Raw genomic sequence first — 21,154 nt, 5'->3', positions numbered from 1 at the left:
TCCAGCTTCCCTTCCCCAAGAAGCTTCCCTTCTCCGAGTTTGTGCCAAAAGTCTACTGCCAGCTCAAAGAGTTCATCTACGCGTGTCTGAAATACTCTGAAGACCTGCACCTCAGGTACACTCACATGCAAAACGTACGCGTCATCGCGCACAAAAAGGTTATTTACTGTTGAAACGAAATGTGGAGATGACTACAAGCTGTGTCATGAAAATCCCATCAACTGTGAAGTAAATGGTTACACTATCCCCAAAAGCTCCAGTTTTATGGGAATGCTGTCTACAGGTGGATATCTGGCTCTGTCATGTGGCAGGTCTAATGAAAGCATCATATAAGAAACAGACTGATAAATGGCTTGTTTTTGTTGACGAGGTGCAGTTTCCTGTTTGTTCAGTCTGTGCCGGCGGTGCTTACGCTCAATTTTTTGAAACTTACTTGTCAGTGTATTAGTTCTCCCCACATTTCATTGTTTAGAAAAAGGAATACCAAGTGGCAGCCTGGGTTCAAGTTGTGGGAACTCAAACCAAACCGGATTCAGCACTGCCAGGAGTTGAACTCTGGGTCGCTGCAGCGGGCGAACGCTTGCTTGCCCCCCAAAACCCCTTTTTCTCATTCAAACATTTGGGACACAGCAGACTTTCCTTGGTCGATTCTTTCCATTCTGATCAGGGATCTTTGTCTCATTAGATTTGGCCCATGAGGACACGCACACACACACACACACACACACACACACAACAACACAGCAATCAAGCCCGACTTCTGTTCCATGTCCTATCGAGGATAAACAGCAACCTGAGTTTGTGTGTGTGTGTTTGTGTGTGTGTGCATTGGTTACGGTTGATGGAAGAATTAACTAAAACAATGCAGCTGCTTTTCTACCGAGAAGATGAGCAATCAGGGAGCGACTTCCACTGTCCAGAGGGATTCAACAGGGCTGGGATTCAGCCAGACACACAAACACACACATGGAAAACACACATGGAGACTCGTACATGTGCACATAAACACACAGGAAACTCGAATACACACTTTGACACACATTTTAGAGCAAAACACACACTGAGAATCCTTCTGTCCGATGTGTGTTATTAGTGTCAAGTTCTGATTTGGTCGGTGGTTTCAAACAAAATAGCATTTTCTTTTATTCAGACTCAGATCCCCGGGAGGTTGTGTGGGTTTTTTTTTATTGAGCATTTTTGCGTTTGATAGTGTTTCTGTATATATGTGCTTGTGTGTGTGTGTGTGTGTGTGTGTGTGTGTGTGTTAGTTAGTGTGTTGATTCTCTCCGTGGGGGCTGGGAACCGGGGAGGTACCATTGATCCGTGACTGGCGGAAGAAAGGGAGACGGAGGCAGGAGGAGGAGTGATTGGAAAAGAAGTCTCCTAATTAAAGGGAAGGAATTGGCATAATGGCAAAAAAAAAGGGAGACGGGACGGAAAGAAAGACACAAACTATTAGTCTTTGTGCGTTTGTCTCTGCATTCAGACGCAGTGGGTTGTAAAGCGTCGACCCTGGTGGTGACGCAGCCAGAAATCTGTCCATTTTTCATTTTAAAAACTGGAAAAGCTGGTCGCAGTGACGGATTGATCCAACAGAGAAGTAGGGCTACAACCGCCGATTATTTTCATTAATCAGTTAACAGTTTAGTCTGTAAAATGACAAATGCAGCTTTCCCAGAGCTCAAAGTAACTTCTAATTGTTCGTCCGACCAACAGTCCAAAACCCGAAGACTATTCATTTACTGTCAAGGGAGTGTTGGTGTTTATATCTCTAGCACAGGAGCTTTGGACCACCGGAAGGAAGTTTTCAGACCGGAGGTGGAGGGAAGCCATGCTCGGCTAGCTAGTTAGCATGCTAACTTCACTTCTTTAAAAAATGTTTTGGGTTTTTTTCTTTCTTTTTCATTTTAATTGTCTAACTGACAGATGATATCGATGGACAAGCCAAACAAAGTTAGTAATTCCTGAACAAATTTTTTACCTCTGCATTGATTTATTTTTAAAAAAAGGAAGACATTTTGGTCACCAAGTCTTCCTCAAGTCTTTTGAGTAAGGTCTTGGTGACTGAAACATTGACCTGTTTTTAAATAAATCGATGCAGAGGTAAAAACTGTGTTCAGGAATGACTATTTTTTGGGGATTTGATTCCTTGCACCATAAGAAAACAAGTGGTGTGCACGATAAAATTTAAAAATGTAACAGTAAGATATCACCCACAACATCACAAATAAAGACATGAAAAAGATCATTAACAAGTAAAACAAACCTTTGAGAAATCATTTCTTTAATCAGATACATGTGTGCAAGGTTGAAGTAATCAAAAGCCTTCTGCAATCAAAAGCCTTCTGCAAGCTGCTAAGACACATGCGTGCTCCCTATCAGGTTATTAAATATGACAAAATAAGTTAATGTTTGCAGCAGTTGTGGAAAAAGCTGTAAAATCAGCTTCTGTCTGATTCATTAGATCGCTTAAACAACTCCGAAATCATCTGTCTGAACCAACAAAAATGTCCAGACAGATGTTTTCTTTGTGCGACACTTTCTCTCTGATCTCTCGCTGACCAGACAGCACTAATCGCTCTTCTCAATCAGAGTAATGACTCCACTATTTGACCTGGCTTGATTTCTACAGTCCTGCACACCGAGCTATCTGGTTACCACGGCGGCACGCCTTCCTGCCCGCTTCAAACGCACACAGATGCACGAGTCCGGAAGCAGACGGGACGGTAGAGCAGGATTGTGGTCATTGATCCCTCTGACCTCTGACCTTAACCTCTGTTCACAAGTCTGATTTGGCGGAAAGAGAATAAGCCTGTGTGTGTGTGTGTGTGTGCATTTTTCCTCAAGTGTACATGATGTGTATTACTTTTCTACCTCCAGATGTGGAGTTTTGTTGCTGTGAAAGTGTGTCTTGTAGCCGCTCCACATGTTTTTAGTCATTCTAGTATGACTGTAGGTACGGCAGCGTCTGTCTGTTGGTCAATTAGTTCCCTACTTTGGTCCAGACTGAAATATCCCAACAATGACTCAATGGATCGCCATGAAATTTGGTAAAGCCATTGGAGGTTCCCAGAGGATGAATCCTAATGACTTTGGGGATCCCTTGACTTTTCCTGTGGAGCCACCATTGGGTCAAAGTTTTTCACTTATCCTGATAAATATCTAAACATTTACTCAAAGGATTGGACCAACAATATGAACAGACTTTTAATGGTTCCCAGAGGATGAGTCCGAATGACTTTGGTGATCCCCAGCCTTGTACAAGTCATTAAGCGTTCTTCTTTTTATACATCCATGGCAGTGTCATAAAAATGAAGATGGCGTCTGTTGGACTGAAAGTTAAGGCTTTGAAGCCAACTTTTGTCGTGGCCAAACTGTGGAATTACGGTGTGACGTGATACACTAGGGCCTAAAAAGACTTTCTCCCATAAGCTTACATCGTAAAAGAAGTGTCTAAAAAATGGTGGATACATAATTGGATCCATTTGGTCCAATAGAATTTGGAAAGTCTAGAAGAACATCAAGATCAAATCATTTTATCTCTATTCAAGTTAGTGGGGCGCTAAACAGGAAGTTAGCCGGCTCGGCAGAAGTCTGTAGGGCGCAAGTCAGGGTGCCCCACAGCACGGAAGAGCTGGGTAATTTTAGATCCAGGAAGTCGAGCTGTATTGGTTTCATGTGCCACTGAGCAGCAATGGGGCGCCATGTTCAACGCTGTATCCAGATTTTCATTGTTCGATCCATGGGTAGAACAAGAGTACAGGAAAAGCTCAGAATTATGGAAAAACAGGGATCAAAGTATATGGAAATCTGTTATTCATTTGTACTTGGAGTCATCTGAACATGATTGGTAGGCTGAGTTATTTTGGCTACCATGGCTCAAGAAGCAAAGACAAAACTTTAGATAATACGAAGAGATAAGTTTTGGTTTGGCTTATTCAACAGTGATGAAGACTGTTCAGCTCTGCGATGTTTCAGAAGAAACAGAAGATGAGGTGATGTTGGCATGAAAACTTGTGGGAACGACATCAACCTGTAACAAAGCGGTCAAACAACTGGTGAAAACACGCCACAGAGATGCCCATGAGCCTCAAACTCAACCCCAAATTTCGGCTCAGCGTTGGCAGACGGCGAGTGTGAATGTGTTGAACTGCGAATATGAAGCAGGGTGTTGCTGAGAAAGAGCAGCTCAGCTCAGCCTGGTCGAGGTAAAGACTGGAAAGAAAACAGAGGCAACTGCGGATGAAAGTGAAAAACACTTCTTGGCCACGATTTGCACACAATCGAACGCAATCGGACATTTCAAAATCAAATTGTGTCTGTCGAACTCCAGCCGGGCTGCTCAATCACAAACACCAGTGGAGATCAAGCCACCGTGGACCTCGTGCCAAAGTGCTTTTTAAGCTGGTTTGATGTCGTTCCCAGTTTACATGAATCACAGGTGTCATGTTTTGTTTTGCAGTTGGCACAGCGATAAACCAATCACAGAAATAAAAAACATACAGCATGAGCACATCTGTTTGAAAGCAGCTTTTAGGAATTGGTCGAAGTCATCGTCTTCTAATTTACAGAACCTGGTAGATTTCGTAGAGACTTTCGTAAGGAACTGATCTTACCTTTAGTGAGTCCTGTTTTCGATCCAGCCGCTGTACTTGGAGCTTTAGTTAATGTAAATGCAGCACTTACTGTTAATGCTAAGTGATAAAGCTTTCTAATGGCCAAACATTTAAGGGCACCTGTGGTTCAAGAGGTAGAGCAGGCCGTCCTATAATCGGAGGGTTGGTGGTTCGATCCCCAACTACGGCTGTGTGTTGAAGTGTCCTTGGGGCAAGATACTGAACCACAAACTTTGTTCGTTTGCTTTGGTTATGAAGCGCTGCATCGCTCTTGGTGAACAGGGCAGCCCCTTGCATGGCAGCCATCACCGGGCTGGATAGGTGAATGTGGCTAAAGTCGATTTACCACATTTGAGCTTTTATTTTGAAGGCACTGAATCTAGAGACTGCTACCATCACTCCAGTGCACGAGAACAGGTTGATATGAATGGATATTTTATGGTTATTGTTCTGTTCTTTCTTGTCAGTGTAGTGTGAAACTCTATAATTTCTTAGCCCACCTCAAGTATGTAGCCTTTGTTTTTTCCTGCTCATACGTGGTTTAGAAACTGCTCCTTGTCCTCTGAGGCCACTACAAGACAGCCTTCTTTTGACGGGAATTTTGCTAATTGGAGTTTTGTGTTCTTTATTGTTCAATTTCTTGCTTTTCTAACTCTCGGGGAACTAAGCTTGTCATATTGACCCTCTGACGGTGCGGTCGCCTCGTGTCTGCTTGATGGAGTTTCTGTAAAGTACCACCCACCAAGAAACCTTTAGTCTAGCTAAGATCTGACGCTGAGAAAGACCCACTTTCACTCACCTGCTGAATCCCCAAAGTTTCTGATTATTTCCAGGTTTGCGTGACAATATAGGAGTTTTTTTGATGCGGTCTCAGATCTGAGTATTAAGCATGTTTCTTAACAAACTCCCAACTTTTCGTGCTGCACTGAAGTGACTCTGTCTGTTTTATGATATGTCAGTCGCATTAGCTGAACCGCAGCGACATTTAGTGTCGGAGCAGCTGTTTCGGTGACAAATGACGTAGAAAGTCGTGCTAAGGAGCCATTTGAGGGCGGGAGAAAAATATGAGTGGAACTCTTTGAGCTTGCCATCGTACACACACACACACTCACAAACACTGAGCAGACACACACACACATAAAAACAGTATTTACACTCAAGCTGTCCATCATCAATAGAGTCAGAGTGTACTTGGCTGGCAAATTGATGACCACAGTTGATTTCTATTATATGTGGGCACAGCTACTCGGCACAGTCACCGATCCACATTCGCTCAGAGACATTGTGTGTATGTGTGTGTGTGTGTGTGTTTGTAGCTCCTTAACACTGTCCAGAGAGTGTTTGGTGGTGCAGTACAAACATACCTGTGGCTTCCTGGCTCGGCGCTCTAACCTCTCGCTGTTTTCACTGCTGACTCGTCTTTTTTTCTCGTCATTGTTGTCTCTCTTTGTGTATTTTTAGGAAATACCTCCGCATGTCTCCATCCATCCCTCACCGTGCTGTAAACACGGCTGCGCTGAAGGGGCGCTTGGCTTCCTTTTGACAGCGTCGACCACCGCGCATTTATTGTGACTGATGGCAGCATAAATATAATGAAATTCAATCCAAGTCCTGCGGCGTGGCTATATTTGTATATATCTGCGTGTGTGTGTGTGCTTAGAGTTCACTAGCATACATTGACTTTTTGCCACTCTCTCCAAACACACACACACACACACACACACACACACCGTTTTTGCCCACTCGGCACTTCTGCCGCTCCAGGAATTTTTCCCCCCCTGCTCCAAATTGTCGGAACGTTTTTAGGATTCCTCCGCTTCTTTGGAAACAGAGTGAGTTTGGAATTCCAGCTCTCGTTCTCCCTCAGGCGACACGGTGTGTGTGTCTGTGTGTGTCTGTTTGTGTGTCTGTGTGTGTGTGTATGTGTGTGTAGGTTGAATTCCAGGCGCAGATAATTTACTGATTTGGTTGGAATGTGTTTGTTACCCACAGGGAGCTGGAATCGAACACACTTAATGCACTAAAACACATTTGAACACAGATTCTTCTTCGTCATCCCGCAGCTGAGAGAAACCGATTCAGCTGATTATCGATGTGTGTTCGACCTCTTTGAACCCTTTTAAACGGGTCTTTGTTCAGACCCGGTGTTACCGTCCGACCTGAGCGATCTGATCACAAGTGGACAGCTTTAAGTACAGGTGTGAACACGTCCGAGAGACCATTGAAGACGCATTAGGGATCCGATTACTCGGTACACATTCAGAGGTGGTCTTGGCAGAGGAGGAAGAGAAAAGGAAGAAACCGATCCAACCATTGAACTACTGCCGTCAATATCACCAGACTCCCTTTACAAATCATGCGATTTTGAGAGTTTTTGTGTGAGGAGAAACTTGGCTTTCCTTGTCGCAGCATTGCTTCGCCGACCTGTCTGCTTCTGCATCTACTGTAAAGTGTGTCCTACCTGCTGATATTAACAGCGTATTTTTTTTTATAATCATTTACACTAAATTTATGTGAAACTTTTTTTGATGTTAAACATGTCAAATTGTACTCCTGACCTTGTTTTTTATTCTGTATGTGTCTCCCGTCTGTGTGTTGTCAGAGTCAACAGCGCCTGGACTCGACCGGGCCTCAGTTCATCTTTTTGTGCAGCTTCTAGGGGGAAAAAAAAAAAAAAAACCTCTTTAGAAACTCTGTTGAAAATTTGTCTGGGTTTCTTCACCAAACATCACCCACATTTCAAACATAACAAAACCGATAGTATGTCAGAGATTTTGTAAGTGGCTCTGATTAGCTCCATCAAACATTTGTTTTGACAGGAAATTTGAGCTCAATTCAGACTTAACAGCCTGCTGGCTTTCTTTATGCCTCGTTGGCCGAGCAGAGGTGGTAATTTTATGACTATTTAAAGTCTGCCGAGGACGAGGGTGGGTGAATATATCAAAAACTGCATGGCTTACATCATGACAGGTGACGAATAGGTCTTAAAAGTCTTTGATTTAGATATTTTATTAATTTGAGGACAGTTTTTTTACTTCTTTTGAGTCTTAAGGTTATTTATTTTCAAGCTGCGGGTCTTATCAGGAGATTTGAGGCAACGTTAGACTTCTAATGATCCTGACAGCTCATAACATGGTAATGTACTCATTTGAACTGGCTGGCATTTAGAGATTTTTTCCAAATGGAGAGATTGGCAGGCTGAGAAATTTCACTTAAACTGTTTGTACTGGCGTTCAGACGCAGCAGATCATGGCGAGGAGTGGAATAAATCGCTTCTGCACAGTCACTGATTCTCTGTCTTTCTCTTTGTTTATGTGTGTGTGTGTGTGTGTGTGTGTGTCCGTCCACAGCTCCACGGAGGTAGACGATATGATCCGCAAGTCGACAAACCTGCTGTTGACCAGAACCCTCAGCCACTGTCTGCAATACGCCATTAAGAAGAAGAATGTCGGGCTGGCAGAGGTACTGTGTGTGTGGGTGTGTGTGTGTGTGTGTGTAGCAATGTGTAAAAATATGACGCTTGTGATAATCTCTCTCAGAGGAAACCAGCTAACGCCGTTTGCACAACTCTCTCAGATTGGTCATTTTCCACCTTTCCAGCTCATTAACTCTCAAAAAAACAGACATTTCCTCTTTTTTTCAACCTGCTGCTGCTGCTGTTGTTGTTGTTGTCATAATAACTGTGCAGAACGGTTAACTGTGATACCAAGTGGTGATTTTTATTTTCCACTTCCACGTGCTGTTTGTTTCCATGCTCCATGATCGGCCTGGAGACCAAACATCATTAATTTTCACGGGAACAGGGTGTAACGATACGAGAGGGTGTTGTGGAAAATTCCGCATGTCTGCATTCTTTTATTAAAGAAGCTTAATTAATAGTCAGAAGCTGAAAAGATGAAGAGCAGAATATTAAAAACAAATGTCCGACGGAGGCTCATAAAAGTGTCGGTAGATTGATTATAGTAGAAAATGAACTTTTATGTGCTTTTATTATATATTTTCCAACAAATAAATAAATAAAATCTATAATTAGGGTTAGGGTCCCAGAAGCAACAGAGAAATGTGAGAAATCACATTTATAGGAGACATGATACTTAATATTCAGTGTTATGTTTGAGCTCTGTTTAATTTTTTGTGTCCTCTGTTTGTGTCCAGCTGGTGCAGGTGATCATAAACACCACACACCTGGAGCAGAGCTGCCACTTCCTGGAGGAGTTCATATCAAACATCACAAACGTCCCGCCTGACACAGTAAACGCTACCAAGCTGTACGGGACCTCCACCTTTAAGGTACGCTCAAGAAACTCCTTCTATTCTTCTATCTTCTATTTTTGTTCTCGTTACATAAACAGCAGTAAAAGTAATGAATACGACAGGGATACATTATTCATTAAACGTGCATCTTGCAGGACGCTCGTCACGCGGCCGAGGCGGAGATCTACACCAGCCTGAACGCCAAGATCGACCAGTTCCTGCAGCTGGCTGATTACGATTGGATGGCCGCGGTGCAGGGAGGCGGGACTCTGGACACCAGCGACTACCTGATCGACCTGATCGCCTTTCTGAAGAGCACCTTCAGCGTGTTCACCAACCTGCCTGTTAGTACGCACACACACACACACACACACACACACTAATAAAACTCTATTTTTAACAGCACTTTTCAAAACAGAATTAAAAAATGTTTTACAAGGAATAATTAAAGTAAAAACCGATAAGAAATACCCAACAATAAAATAAGAAAAGGTTTAATAAAACGCCATTTGCAATTTGTAGCCAGACAACATAAATCAACAATATCTGTTAGCTTTCAGATGCTGCTAATTGTCAAAAATCCAGTGTGTGTTTGTCCGTTTTGTTTGTGTAAACTATGCGTGTGTTCACCATATACATACCTTTATATATATATGCGTGTGTGTGTGTGTGTGTGTGTGTGTGTGTGTGTGTGTGTGTGTTATATAAGCTGCCGCACCAGTCTGTCTGGATGTAAGCGTGAGACATCACAGGGCAGGACAATCTGCTTTAGTTCGTTAGAGTATCGGCTTGTTACGGGTTAGATCGTTAACATGGGGCTCGTTAAGCTCATTAAAGGGTGAGCGGGTCGGGTCAGCAGCACCAGATTACACAGCGGCTCAGGCTATTGACTCCACAGCCCGGCTGTAATGACATTATACACTCTGTCAGGATGATACAGCCATGAACAGTGGAGAGTGTAGACAATTAGTAATTATGACTTTTCTTAGTAATGATAATAGGTCGGGTAATTTGCATATATCTTTATTTTTTTCCATAGTGAATAGAGGTAGACAGGTGGCAGGGTCCGCCACATATAAACAAAGTAAAACAGTGTGAAAGTGTGTTGTCCTTTAAGGTAAGTTTTTTGTTCAGTTTATTCAGTCGTGAAAACAAAGAGAGAGTTTGTTTATTTAGTTTGTTTTGGCAGAAAAAAATCAGCCAATGAAGATCTTAAAATCTCTTCCCCAAAACTACAGAGTGCTCCTTTAAATAAATAAAGGTACGGGTGAATATTTAGTGTTCCTCAGTCAGTGTAGATCTCCTTTCTTAACTTCTATGTGTTGATAATGCTGTGCCCTGTGCGCGCAATCAATATATGCTGGTCAGTGTTGATATTGTGGCGACCCTGATATTGACGCTGGACTAAAGGACTGAAATTGTAGTTTTCTACAAAAGTATCAAGCAGCAAACTGGACGGAGGCCTGAGCTTCCAAAAGTGTTTTTCTAACCGCATCATTTTTAATGGTGAGGTTAACGTTTCCTCGAAACAAACCGGGAACTCCCAGATCGATAATAAATCTAGAAATCTAAATTATTTGGACTCGTGTTGTTAACTCGGTTTACTGCAGCCCAGAAATAACAGCGTTTTAAAGTCTCTATTTAGACCTTTTGGCAACTATTCATTTCTGTCTTTAAGTTTTAATGTACACAAAGACACATAATCCGTGTTCCCACACACGGGTTAGTTTTTAAGATGATCTGCACACGCAGATTTGGTCAAAGCGGGTCACCGGGCCACAAGGCCACACACACAAGGTGGTCGAGCTAAGTGTTTTCCAGCACTTCTAAGAAGCTTTTCCTTCACCCCCACGAGCCCCGGACATGACCCCGTCACACACACTTTAAGACACACACACACACACACGCATCCACACAGTGCGGGGGCCTCCTAAGTAGATCAGATGCTATGGATCTGAAAAGCTGGGTGGTATGACCCTCTGAAACAAGAGGTGATCGTATAAAAGAGTCGAGTTACACAGAAATGAATAAGATACTGTTGAAGAGAGTTGATGGATGCAAGAATAAAAGACTACTTAAACTATTGTTGCTGCTGGTATCAGTACTGCCGCTTCTGCTTCTTAAAATCTTGGACCTGATTCAAGACTGACCCGAGGATAACCTGCTCAAAATCCACATCCAATAATTAATTTTCAACAACAGAAAGAGAGACCAAAACTGAATAGACCAGAGGATAAATAGACCTGATTTACAAAGCACCTTAAAGTACCAAACGGCGAACGCCAACACAGATTGTTGCCGTTGCCTGCTGTTGCTCTGAAGGCAGAGACGTACATCTTTGTCTTTGTCTCTGGACCACTTATCTGTACCTTAGCTGCGTTAAGCCTTAGAAGCTTGAAACAAGGTGAGCTAGAGAGATATACAGAGGAAGCTAAGATAAGAAAACACACACCACAACTGCACAAATGAAAGAAACACACCAACAGAGGTCAGCAGAAAAGAAACACTGCTGCCACTGATGTAGGTGTCTTGAGTTCACCAAACTGGGGAGCCTTTTAAATCATGATATTGAAGCCCAGAGTTCGAATCTGACCTGTGGCGTTTTGCCGCACGTCATTCACCCTCTCTCTCATCCCCTTCCCTGTCACTCTTCAACTGTACTGTTAGAATAAAGCCATGCAAAGGCCAAAAGAATAATAATCATAATAAAAAAATCACAGTTTTATGATGGTACAGGGCTCGTTGAAGACCGTCAGCCATCAGAGCGTCCATCGCTCCGACCCTAGCGTCGACCCATAGAGGCTTTTTAAAGGCCGATATAATAACAATTGTCACTGGGAGTGATTCTTATTTTTGAGCTATTATTTTCCCTCAAAGTCATTTATTCCAGTTGAGAAGCCTGATATTATAATTTAGGAAACAACTACATTCTCTAAAGAAAGGTGACTCCTCTGCTTGTCGTGTAGGATCCTGAACGGGTTAACGCTCAAGCCAATCGGCCACTATCGGATTCATGTTCGGACCACACCGGTTGACCTTAGTTCACTCTGACTGATATCAGAACTTAGAAGTAGAGCTGGGGGTTGTCGGTGCTAACTTGACCTACATTTGCAGGTGTTTGCATAAATGAAAACAGTCCTCGAGGGTCAAAACGATCATCACATCACTGATAAGACGATATTAAGCATTGTGGTTTTAGTACCGCTGCAACTACAGCGTCAAAAATTGACAAAATCTACGTCTAGTTCGTAAAATCAAACCTCGACAAGTTAAAAGAGGAGAATCCAGTATGTTTCAGTTGAACTCAAGAAAATGTGTGCAGGCTCCAGCTCACTCAACAGGGGGTTGAGGTCAGAGGAGGTTTGAGGTGGAAGACAGATATTGGAGAGAGACCAAGAATACAGGAATAAGTGATTTTTATGACTGGGAAAAAAATAAAACCTGAGATGTTATGCAACTACCAGTAAACACACTGAAACCCAACATGCACAGATCACTGACCCGTCAGTCTCACCGTGACGCAGCAACATTCCTGTTACAGTCTGTGTGTTTTCTGCTTATGCGGTTGTTTAACAGCTCTGCATGTAACAAGCTGGAAGCAGCCGTGCGCTGAGAAAAAGCTGAGCAGGCTCACATTTCTTCAACACCTTCAGAGACGCACATATCCGATCGCCTCAGTTCTCACCGGAGAGGAAAATGTTGCCCTTATCCAAGAGCTAATACGACCACTCAGAGTTTAGTGTTAGCTAAATACTCATAATCGAATTGAGCTCGAATTTAAAGATGGAACGATGAAGGCATGAAGAGGGCCTCCGGAGTGAAAACAATCATGTGAAAATCAAAAAAGGAAATTCTGGACTCTCCTCTGACCATCGTGCTCCAATTTTCTGCCTTATAAGCTCCTTGATCAGACGTCTGCCGTGCACGGAGAAGGCTTGGCGGCCGCCGCTCCTCTGTGTGCTTACCGAGTTCTCCACGGTGCTTCGGCACGTCGCAACAAATTGCCAGATAAAACCAGATTAGCATCATCTCAAGGGCCTTTGTGCAATAAATACTTTGCACACAGAGGTAGAAAAAGCTGCCAGTGACCTTGCAGTAATTTTATTTCCATGCAGCCGTTAAAGTCCTTCAGTTCCCCTTCAACTTTCTCATGCCTCCCATTAATAACACAAGAGTTTTACTCTTCTGCCATCCGCTAAATGTTCCCGGTTTATGTTTCTCACCGTAGGGAACGCCCGTAGAACACGCGACCTTACCGGTGAGTATCTGGGTTGTTACGTAACGGAGTGATGTGTACCAAACCCCCTGACTGACCTTGTTAACCCCTTCAACTTTGACCCTGAATCCCCACCTGAGAGTTCACCAAACCAAGCATGTGAGATGGAAAACGGGGAGTGATGCACGTTTGCCTGATTCTGTGTTCATGTGTCCCAACCAGGGAGGGAAATCGAAATTAAGTCCGAGTTAAACTGTATTAATCCACTTGTTGCACTGCACAAAAACACATTTCCAGCCCTGGTGTCTGTCAGATTAAATGTGGTTTTAATTCCCTGAAGTGAACTTGCTTGCTCTGGTCCTTTTTTTTTTGTGTGTGTGTGTGTGTGTCAAGGTTACATTTGTAGAGAAAACACTCCCAAAAATGCACCGAAACCAAAGTCCAGACTTCATTTTTGTGGTGTTTCTTGAGTGACGTGAACAAATACCTGCCATAACGCAGCAATCTGTAAATTGTTCCACAAGACTCGACCCTGATCCGCTCCCATGACGGTCAAACACACGAGTGGAATCTCATTTTCAAGTCGTGAATCAGAAAAGAGACCCGTAACCTTCAGACTCATCACCATTCTTTCCTGTCACAGATGTAGTGGAAGCAGCGCTGAGCCGGGGTGTCGCACGTCAGCATCGTATTTTTTCGCTGTGATCCCACCTCTTGACTTTTGGCTGCCCTAACTTGCTGCTCCTGTGACTGACAGCTTTCTGGATGGACACGGAGCATATTATACACCGTGTCCAATCCTTTCCAGGAGTTGTGAATCAGTGCGTTATGGCGTTGTGAAGCAGTGACTTATCGTGCTGCTGTGTTTCTAACTCGGCCTGCTTCTAGCATTATTGGACCGAAGGTGAATTCAGCTGGGAGTGCTTCAAAAACAAACTGCGTCCAAAATGGGAGGCGTTGTTTTGGTGGAGATGCACAATCGATCTGTTATTACACTGAACGCAATCACATATGAGGTTCTGGTTGTTCTAACAAATGAGTCAACGGGACTTTTATTTGAATTTCTTGATTCAGACAAGATCTTAAAAAGCTTCAGATGTGGAAACATCCCCAACAAAATATGTTGAACTGAACCCTCATTGTGTTTATTCGACCCGTTTTCAGTATTTGTACATAACTTGTCGTTGTCAATAATGATTGTGAGTGCGGCTAACTGATCAGGACTGCTGGAGTTTTGTATTTAACCGTGCACAGATGGATGAATTTACCCTAAGATTACAGTGTGTTTAAATGAGACCACGAACACTCAGATTTTTGTCTTGTTGCATTAAGTTAGCCGCATTAAAACAAAGATTTGTCAGGATCAGGTGGAAGCTGCATTAGACTTGTTTAACTCTTGGTTTCAATTCTTCAGGCTGCACTAATCAATACTTTTAGGCCTAGTCCACACATGCATGGGTATTAAAAACAAAACTCTGTCCACATGAAAACGCAGGCACGCCAAAGCAACAGGTGGTGATATAACCTCTACCGTTAAGCCACGTTGGCCAATCAGAAGCCTGTCAAACAAAGGAGATGAGCCAGAAAAACCCAGGTTTTACTGTCAATACATAAACACTGAAAACGCTGTTTACGTGTGTACAGAAGGCCAAAACACATCAGCACAACACAACAGCTTTGTTTTAAGAAATACCCGTGTTTGTGTGTACATACTAACAATAGATCAGGAGACGTTGTTAAAAAGGGTCAAACCCACAGATATTCATCACCTGCCTCTGCAGTACCTCTCTCCTCTACAGAGCATTTTAGTGTCTTTTAGCTTTTTGTTTTTCCAGACCTGTAACTTGTGGTTTACTCTCACTGCTCTCGTCACAGTGTTTTCAGCCTCAACACAGTGCTGTTTTCAACAAAAAAACTCGACTGATGTGGCTTTTTCAGATACCGATTATTAGAAATCAAGACGACTGAAAACTGATATTGAGACCGATCAAAATTTCGAACAACCAGCGATGGAATAAGTACAATTTACTCAAGTACTGTTCTTAGTTACAATTTTAAGGTACTTCACTTGAGTATTTCCATTTTCTGCTACTTATACTTCCTCTCCACTACATTTATTTGATACATTTAGTTACTTTCTACTTTGCAGTTTCAGATTATTCAGTGTTTATAGGCTGTTAATTGTGAGGTAATAAACATTTACGTTGCTCTGTGTTGCAAGACTTCTGCCATACAAACTTTTACTATTATCCAGTTGTCTACTTCCTGTTTCTACTGCGCCAGATTGACCCGAAAACTAAACAAAGTAAAATTGGAAAAAAACGCTGTAAGGTATAATTTATTAAGTTCAACCAAATATGTTCATTATTCTTTGTTTTTGTATTTTTAGCTCTGGTTTGGTCTCCACCAGCTGTTGAGAAGAAGAACATTCCAACTTCTTCATCAGCTCATCACGTCCTTTGCCTCAACAATACTCTAAAAGTACTAAAAGAACGAAACAAAGAGGGTTAAAAAAGGTTTAAAGGCTGTGAGGAGCTATCAGAGACTGCTTTTAACATCGTATGTCATCATTGAATTCGATAGAAATATCAAAAATACTGATTAATGTGGCTTTTAATGTCTAAACTGTCAGTTTCAGCTCCTCAACATTGAGACAGAGAAATGTATTGGCATATTTCATTGTCAGTCTCATCCGTCTGCATTCCTGTCATCACTCCTCCTTTTCCTTCCTCTTCCCTCGTTTAAACTCCTGTTTCTTGATTGTTCACCTTCATCCCCGCCCGACTCCACCAGCCAGCCTCGTCCTCGTCCTCTCCCCTCCACCTCGCCTGCTTTCTTTTCGTCTCCTGTCTATTTGTTCAGCCGTTAGCAGCTGAGTAGCTTTTAATGAGCTCTTTGATGAACGTCTCTCGTTAGCTGGAAGGAGGGATGGAGGGATGTGAGGTGGAGGTTAGGAGGGTTGTAGGAATAGAGGGAGTGAGGATGGAGGAGAAGCTTCACTTGATTCTGTGTCCTTTCTTTGTCTCTCCTTCACTTCCTTTCACCCTTGTTCCCTCTTGTTTCCCATCTGCTGTCACTTCACTGCTCCATCCCTCCATCGTCCTCGTCTCTTCTTCCTGTCCTTCCATCGCTCTCTGCTGCCGTCTATGTTTACCTCTTCTGTTTTTGAATCCGTCTCCGTCCTTTCCTAACCTTTATCGTCCTTGTGCTTGGTTTTATTTCCTTTCTATAGTTTCTTTTCTTTTCTTTTCTTTTCTCACCTTTACTTTTATTTCCTTTCCTTTCAACTGCTCACTTGTCATTTTCTTCTTTCCTTTCCTAGTTGGCCCTTTCTTCACTTTCCTATACTTTCTTTTCCTTTTCTTGACCCAACCTCCCTCTGTTTTCTTTTCTCATCTTTACTTCCAATTAATTTTTGTTCCTAACCTTTTCTTCTCCTTTCTTTACTCCCCTTCTTTCTGTCCTTTCCTTTGTTTTCCTTCTCCTTTCATTCTCCCATACTTCCTTTCTGGTCAAATCCTTTCCTTGTCATTTTTCTTTCCGATCATTTTCCTTTCTTTATATTTATTCTGCTTTTCTTTAATTCCTTTCCTTTCCTTTCTTTCTCTTTTTGACCCTCCTTTCCTTTCCTTTCCTTTCCTTTCCTTTCCTTTCCTTTCCTTTCCTTTCCTTTCCTTTCCTTTCTTTCTTTTTCACCTTACTTTCCTTTCCTCACCTCTCCTCAACCTTGCCTTCCCTCTCCTTTCTTTCTTTCCTCTCCTTTCTTCTCTCTATCTTGCCTCCTCTTCCTCCCTCCCTCCCTCCAGTGTGCCTCAGGCTAATGGTTCCCAGTTGTCTGTATTGAACTCTGAAACGACACCACTCCTGTCAGACGGACCTACCTGTGTGTTTGTGTGTGTGTCAGTCAGCCCGGGTTCACGACATGTAAATACAATTAGCCTATTTCACGCTCAATCTCAGCCTATGATAACTGACCCCTGGGGTTGTATGCTATGTGTGTGTGTGTGTGTGTGTGAGGCCGGCATCGTACTGGAGGATATCCGGCCGGCCGTAGGTGTGTGTTTCTGGAACATATGTGCTCGCACGTGTGCTCCGTGTGTGTAATTTGATTTCCCTTTGAGGTGAGCGCTGCTGCCTCTTGAATGAACTGCTGCTCCAGACTCTTTCCTGACGTTTCACTCACAGCTACAATGGGATCTTTCTGCTGCTGTCGTGTTTGTTATATAAGATTAGATGAATTTTATGGATCTCCGAGGGGGAAACCAGTTTATTACAGCGGCGCGGCGGGTCGAACTGCCGCCTGGGGAACAAACACAGGAAATTGTATTAAAGTATGTCACTTAAATAGCGAAATTACTTAATGAAATTGTTTCTTGATGAAAGCCAATCGATTAAACTAATGTGCCTAGTTATGTGTTTTCAAAATTTGGACAGATTAAGTTAATTTTTATTAGTACGTTGTCTGGATTTGGTTTTCCAGGAAAAATGAAACAGAATTTGAACATTTTCCAGAATCTTTACAAAATGAATCACGTTGTACATCTTGTTTAATTCATCATATCTTTGTTTGAAGTGGTGTTTTTCCAGCTGCACTGGAAACCAGACTGTAAACCTCTGTTAAAGTTAAGATTAGGGTTATCTACGTGCTTCTTGTTTGTCATTATGAAAACAAAGTTTGGACGTGATTAACTACTGTAGAAGTTGAGCTAGGGGTCACTATGTTAGCAGGCTGGGAACATGCTACTGCAGTCACAATACTTCTCCTTTGTCTTTACTGTGCTGGCTATTCCACACTGGTGTTAATTTAGCGACAAGCTAGAAGCTAGTCACTCAAAATGAACTCTTACGGGAATAAGCATAGATTGGGTCAACGGATAAAGAAATCCTCCCTAAAACAGCAAGTTTTAAAGTTTAAATCAAATTCAAAGTGCCATTCATGCCCAAACACAATGAACCGCTTTAAATCAAGTCAAACTCACAGAGCACAGATTCGTGGGAAACTCGTGTTGATCATTTATTCAGTGCGGAGGAAGGCGACGTACACAACCTGAGTAACACAGAGAAACACAGTCGCATATGTGCGATTAGAGCTGTGTAAACACACAGTGCAATTATATGATTATAACAGATTCACACCAACACTTAGCGCACAATTATACACGTGTTTGTCTGATTGTGTGTATATTTGCACACGGCGGGTGTAAACAGGCGTGTCCGCTCTCATTGTGTGATAAATGAAGGTATTTAAATATGCAGGGCTGGAATAGAAAGCTCTGCTGTTTGAAGGTGTGTGTGTGTGTGTGTGCGTGTGCGTGTGCGTGTGCGTGTGTGTGTGTGTGTGTGTGTGTGTGTGTGTTTGTGTGAGCCAGACGCATCAAAGTCACGTCAGGATTAATTAGTGTAATCAGGCGCTGCAGTAAAACATGCGCTTCCTTTTTGCTTTTTACTTATTTTTAGTAGCGAGGGACAGAAAGAAAGAAAGTTGTGTTTTCTTGTGATCTCAACATGTTGTGAAATCTGTGTTAATGGAATTCAGGACGAGGAAATGAAATAATAATGGGAGTGAAATTGAGTTATTTCATCATTAGGAGCAAAACAAAACAGTTTTCTCGCGGTGGATTTGTTTAATTTCACCCTGTGCTTTCAGTTTCTTCCCCCCGCAGCACTTCTGAGCTGAACTTCTTTCAAGCTTTACCTCATTTTTTCAGCCCGTCGTCCCCTTTTCATCTCTTTTGCTTCATTCGCTTGGAATGCAGACGCCGAGGTCAAGATGGAGGCCGCGGCCAGTCGCTCAGATTGCACACGCACACACGTCTGCTCGTACACACACACAGTCGCGCAAACACATGTTTTGGTTTCTGTATTAATGCGTTGTCATGTACTTCCTCATCCGCTGCTTTTATTCTTATTATGCTACTTCATCATTCTGACTGCACCTGAACGCAGCACACTATATTAACGCTGACTCTCTGTGTGTGTGTGTGTGTGTGTGTGTGTTTTTTCATACAATAAAAAATTATGGCGATTAAGCGCACATGAACTCTGATTACCCCTGTGTGTGTGTGCATCAATTAATGTTTGAGTTTCAGCGTTGCATGCGTCAGACGGTGCACCTTTCTTTCGTCCGTGCTCGTATGAGTTGTTGGAGGGGTTCAGTTGGGTTTAAGGTTTTGCCGATCCGGTCCAGTGTGCGAGCTTCAACCAGTTTGGTTTTGTGCCAACCGACTGAACCAGCATTCGTCAGGTGGAGAGAACCAGCAGCAAGTTGCTGGTTAGCAGGAGCCTGGGGATAGCCGATTAGCTCAGCTCCACATGCGGTGCAGTGCTAATGTCTAGTTATGTTGTACGAGAGTTAAGAGTCCAAAAGTCAACAACATTTGGGTGTATTGTCCCTTTAAAATAACTTAACTTGCTCTCTGTTGCTCTGACCGAGGTAACAGCATTGATTCATGAAAGGTTTTCTTCTTATAAACACTCAACCTGTACAGGAAGTGATGCTCTTTACATTTCTAGTTTGAACAAAAAGAAGAAGAAGAACCAGGAAGTGAAAAGTGTGTGTTTGTCTCCCAGGAAGAGACGAAATATATAAAGGATCTCACTCATCTCTTCCTCTCTGTTCCTCTCTCTCAGGGTAAAGTGGCCCAGACGGCCTGCATGTCGGCCTGTAAACACATCTCCACCTCCCTGATGCAGCTGCTGCTCGACCCGGAGGTCAGACAGATCTCCATGGGAGCTCTGCACCAGATCCACGCCGACGTCAAGGAGTGCGAGAGTGAGTGTCGACTTGTAGTTTTTTTACATCAGCGTCCTCCCCTCCGTTTGTCCTCCTCCTCAACCCCATCAGTGTTTCATTTACTGTAACTTCACCCTTTTCTTTATTTCTGTCGTTCACTCCTCCCTCAGTTCTCCCTTTTATTCCCTTTTCTGCTCTTTGAATCTCTTTTTCTTTACTTTCTACTTTTCTTCTACTTTTTCTTTCCTTTCCTTTCATATTTTGTCCAAATCTCAGTCCTTTCCACGCATACAGACACTCACAGTTACGGTCACATCCAAAAATTTAGACTTAAAGTCAGAAAGTGTATTTAAGCATTGATGCAATGTAACCAATTACATTTACTCAAGTGTTGTCCTGTACTTGTACTCTACTTAGTATTTATAGTCAGAAAAATGCTGAATATATGGTTGAACCGAACGCCTCGGATGAATTTGATGAATGTAAATATATGTAATATTTTACTTTTGGTACTTAAGTACATTTATTATGAGATACTTTTACTCAAGTACTATTTGTGTGGGTGACTTTCACTTTTACTAAAGTAATATTTTAACAGGATGTCTTTGCTTTCACTCACTTTCATGACTTTTTTCAACACTGTATTTAAGTATATTTATTTGTATGTAAAATTATGGCACAAATTAAACAATGTGGATTTGGGAAATGCATCACACCAAGAGCTGCTTTTAAAATAAGCTTGCCATGTGTGCAGTTTGCATTTGAAAGCGCAGGGGGCGCTATGGATCAACCGGTCACACAGTGAGAGGAGAGCATCTCTTATAACTTCTGAAAATCTTCACTTTTTCTTCTCTTATCGCTCTTTTTCTTTTCTTTCCTTCACCTCTCCTCTTCCCACTCTTGCCACCGTCTTTTCCCCTCGCCATCGCTCCATCCCTCCATCCCTCCTCCCTCCTTCGCATCCGATTCCTCACCGCCTTTTTCCTCGTCCTCCCTCCTCATCCATCCCTCCATCCCTCCCCCTCCCTCCCCCAGTTTGGCTTGTTTTTTGACAGAGCACTCGCAGATAAAGGAGGGGGGAGGAATGAAAGAGTGCGAGGCGTCGTTGGCTCAGTTTTTACATGATCAAGGTTCTTAGAGTCACAGCGCCGGTCGCACGGTGTGTGTTTGTGTGTGTGTTTGTGACGTGATGTGCCGTGACATCCGTGCAGTGCTGCGGAGGGGTTAGGAGGTTACAGAGTTACTTATTCAGGGCAGACGGAGGCCTCGGGTGGAGGAGGGGGCGAGGGTACAGAGAAGAAGAGGGACGGATGAGATGGAAAGAGGCGAAAAATT

General features: G+C 42.8%; 1 protein-coding gene across 2 annotated transcripts in view; it reads left to right on the top strand.

Annotated features, from left to right (window-relative positions):
- The window catches only part of exoc6b (exocyst complex component 6B), an 82,212-nt gene that overhangs the window by 33,899 nt on the left and 27,159 nt on the right, over positions 1 to 21,154 (top strand). For both annotated transcript variants that reach the window (XR_012179720.1, XM_073474788.1), the window contains exons 15-19: positions 6 to 115; positions 7,967 to 8,078; positions 8,772 to 8,906; positions 9,026 to 9,214; positions 19,717 to 19,858. Coding sequence is in view for 1 of the 2 variants with exons in the window: in XM_073474788.1 (XP_073330889.1) it covers positions 6 to 115; positions 7,967 to 8,078; positions 8,772 to 8,906; positions 9,026 to 9,214; positions 19,717 to 19,858 (688 nt within the window). In the remaining variant the exon portion in view is untranslated. The remainder of the gene's footprint in view (positions 1 to 5; positions 116 to 7,966; positions 8,079 to 8,771; positions 8,907 to 9,025; positions 9,215 to 19,716; positions 19,859 to 21,154) is intronic.

This window comes from Pagrus major, chromosome 10 (assembly GCF_040436345.1).
Source record: "Pagrus major chromosome 10, Pma_NU_1.0".
In the NCBI taxonomy this organism is placed as follows: domain Eukaryota; kingdom Metazoa; phylum Chordata; class Actinopteri; order Spariformes; family Sparidae; genus Pagrus; species Pagrus major.
The sequence above is the reverse complement of the archived record's forward strand: the minus strand, read 5'-3'. Positions and strand labels throughout refer to the sequence as shown.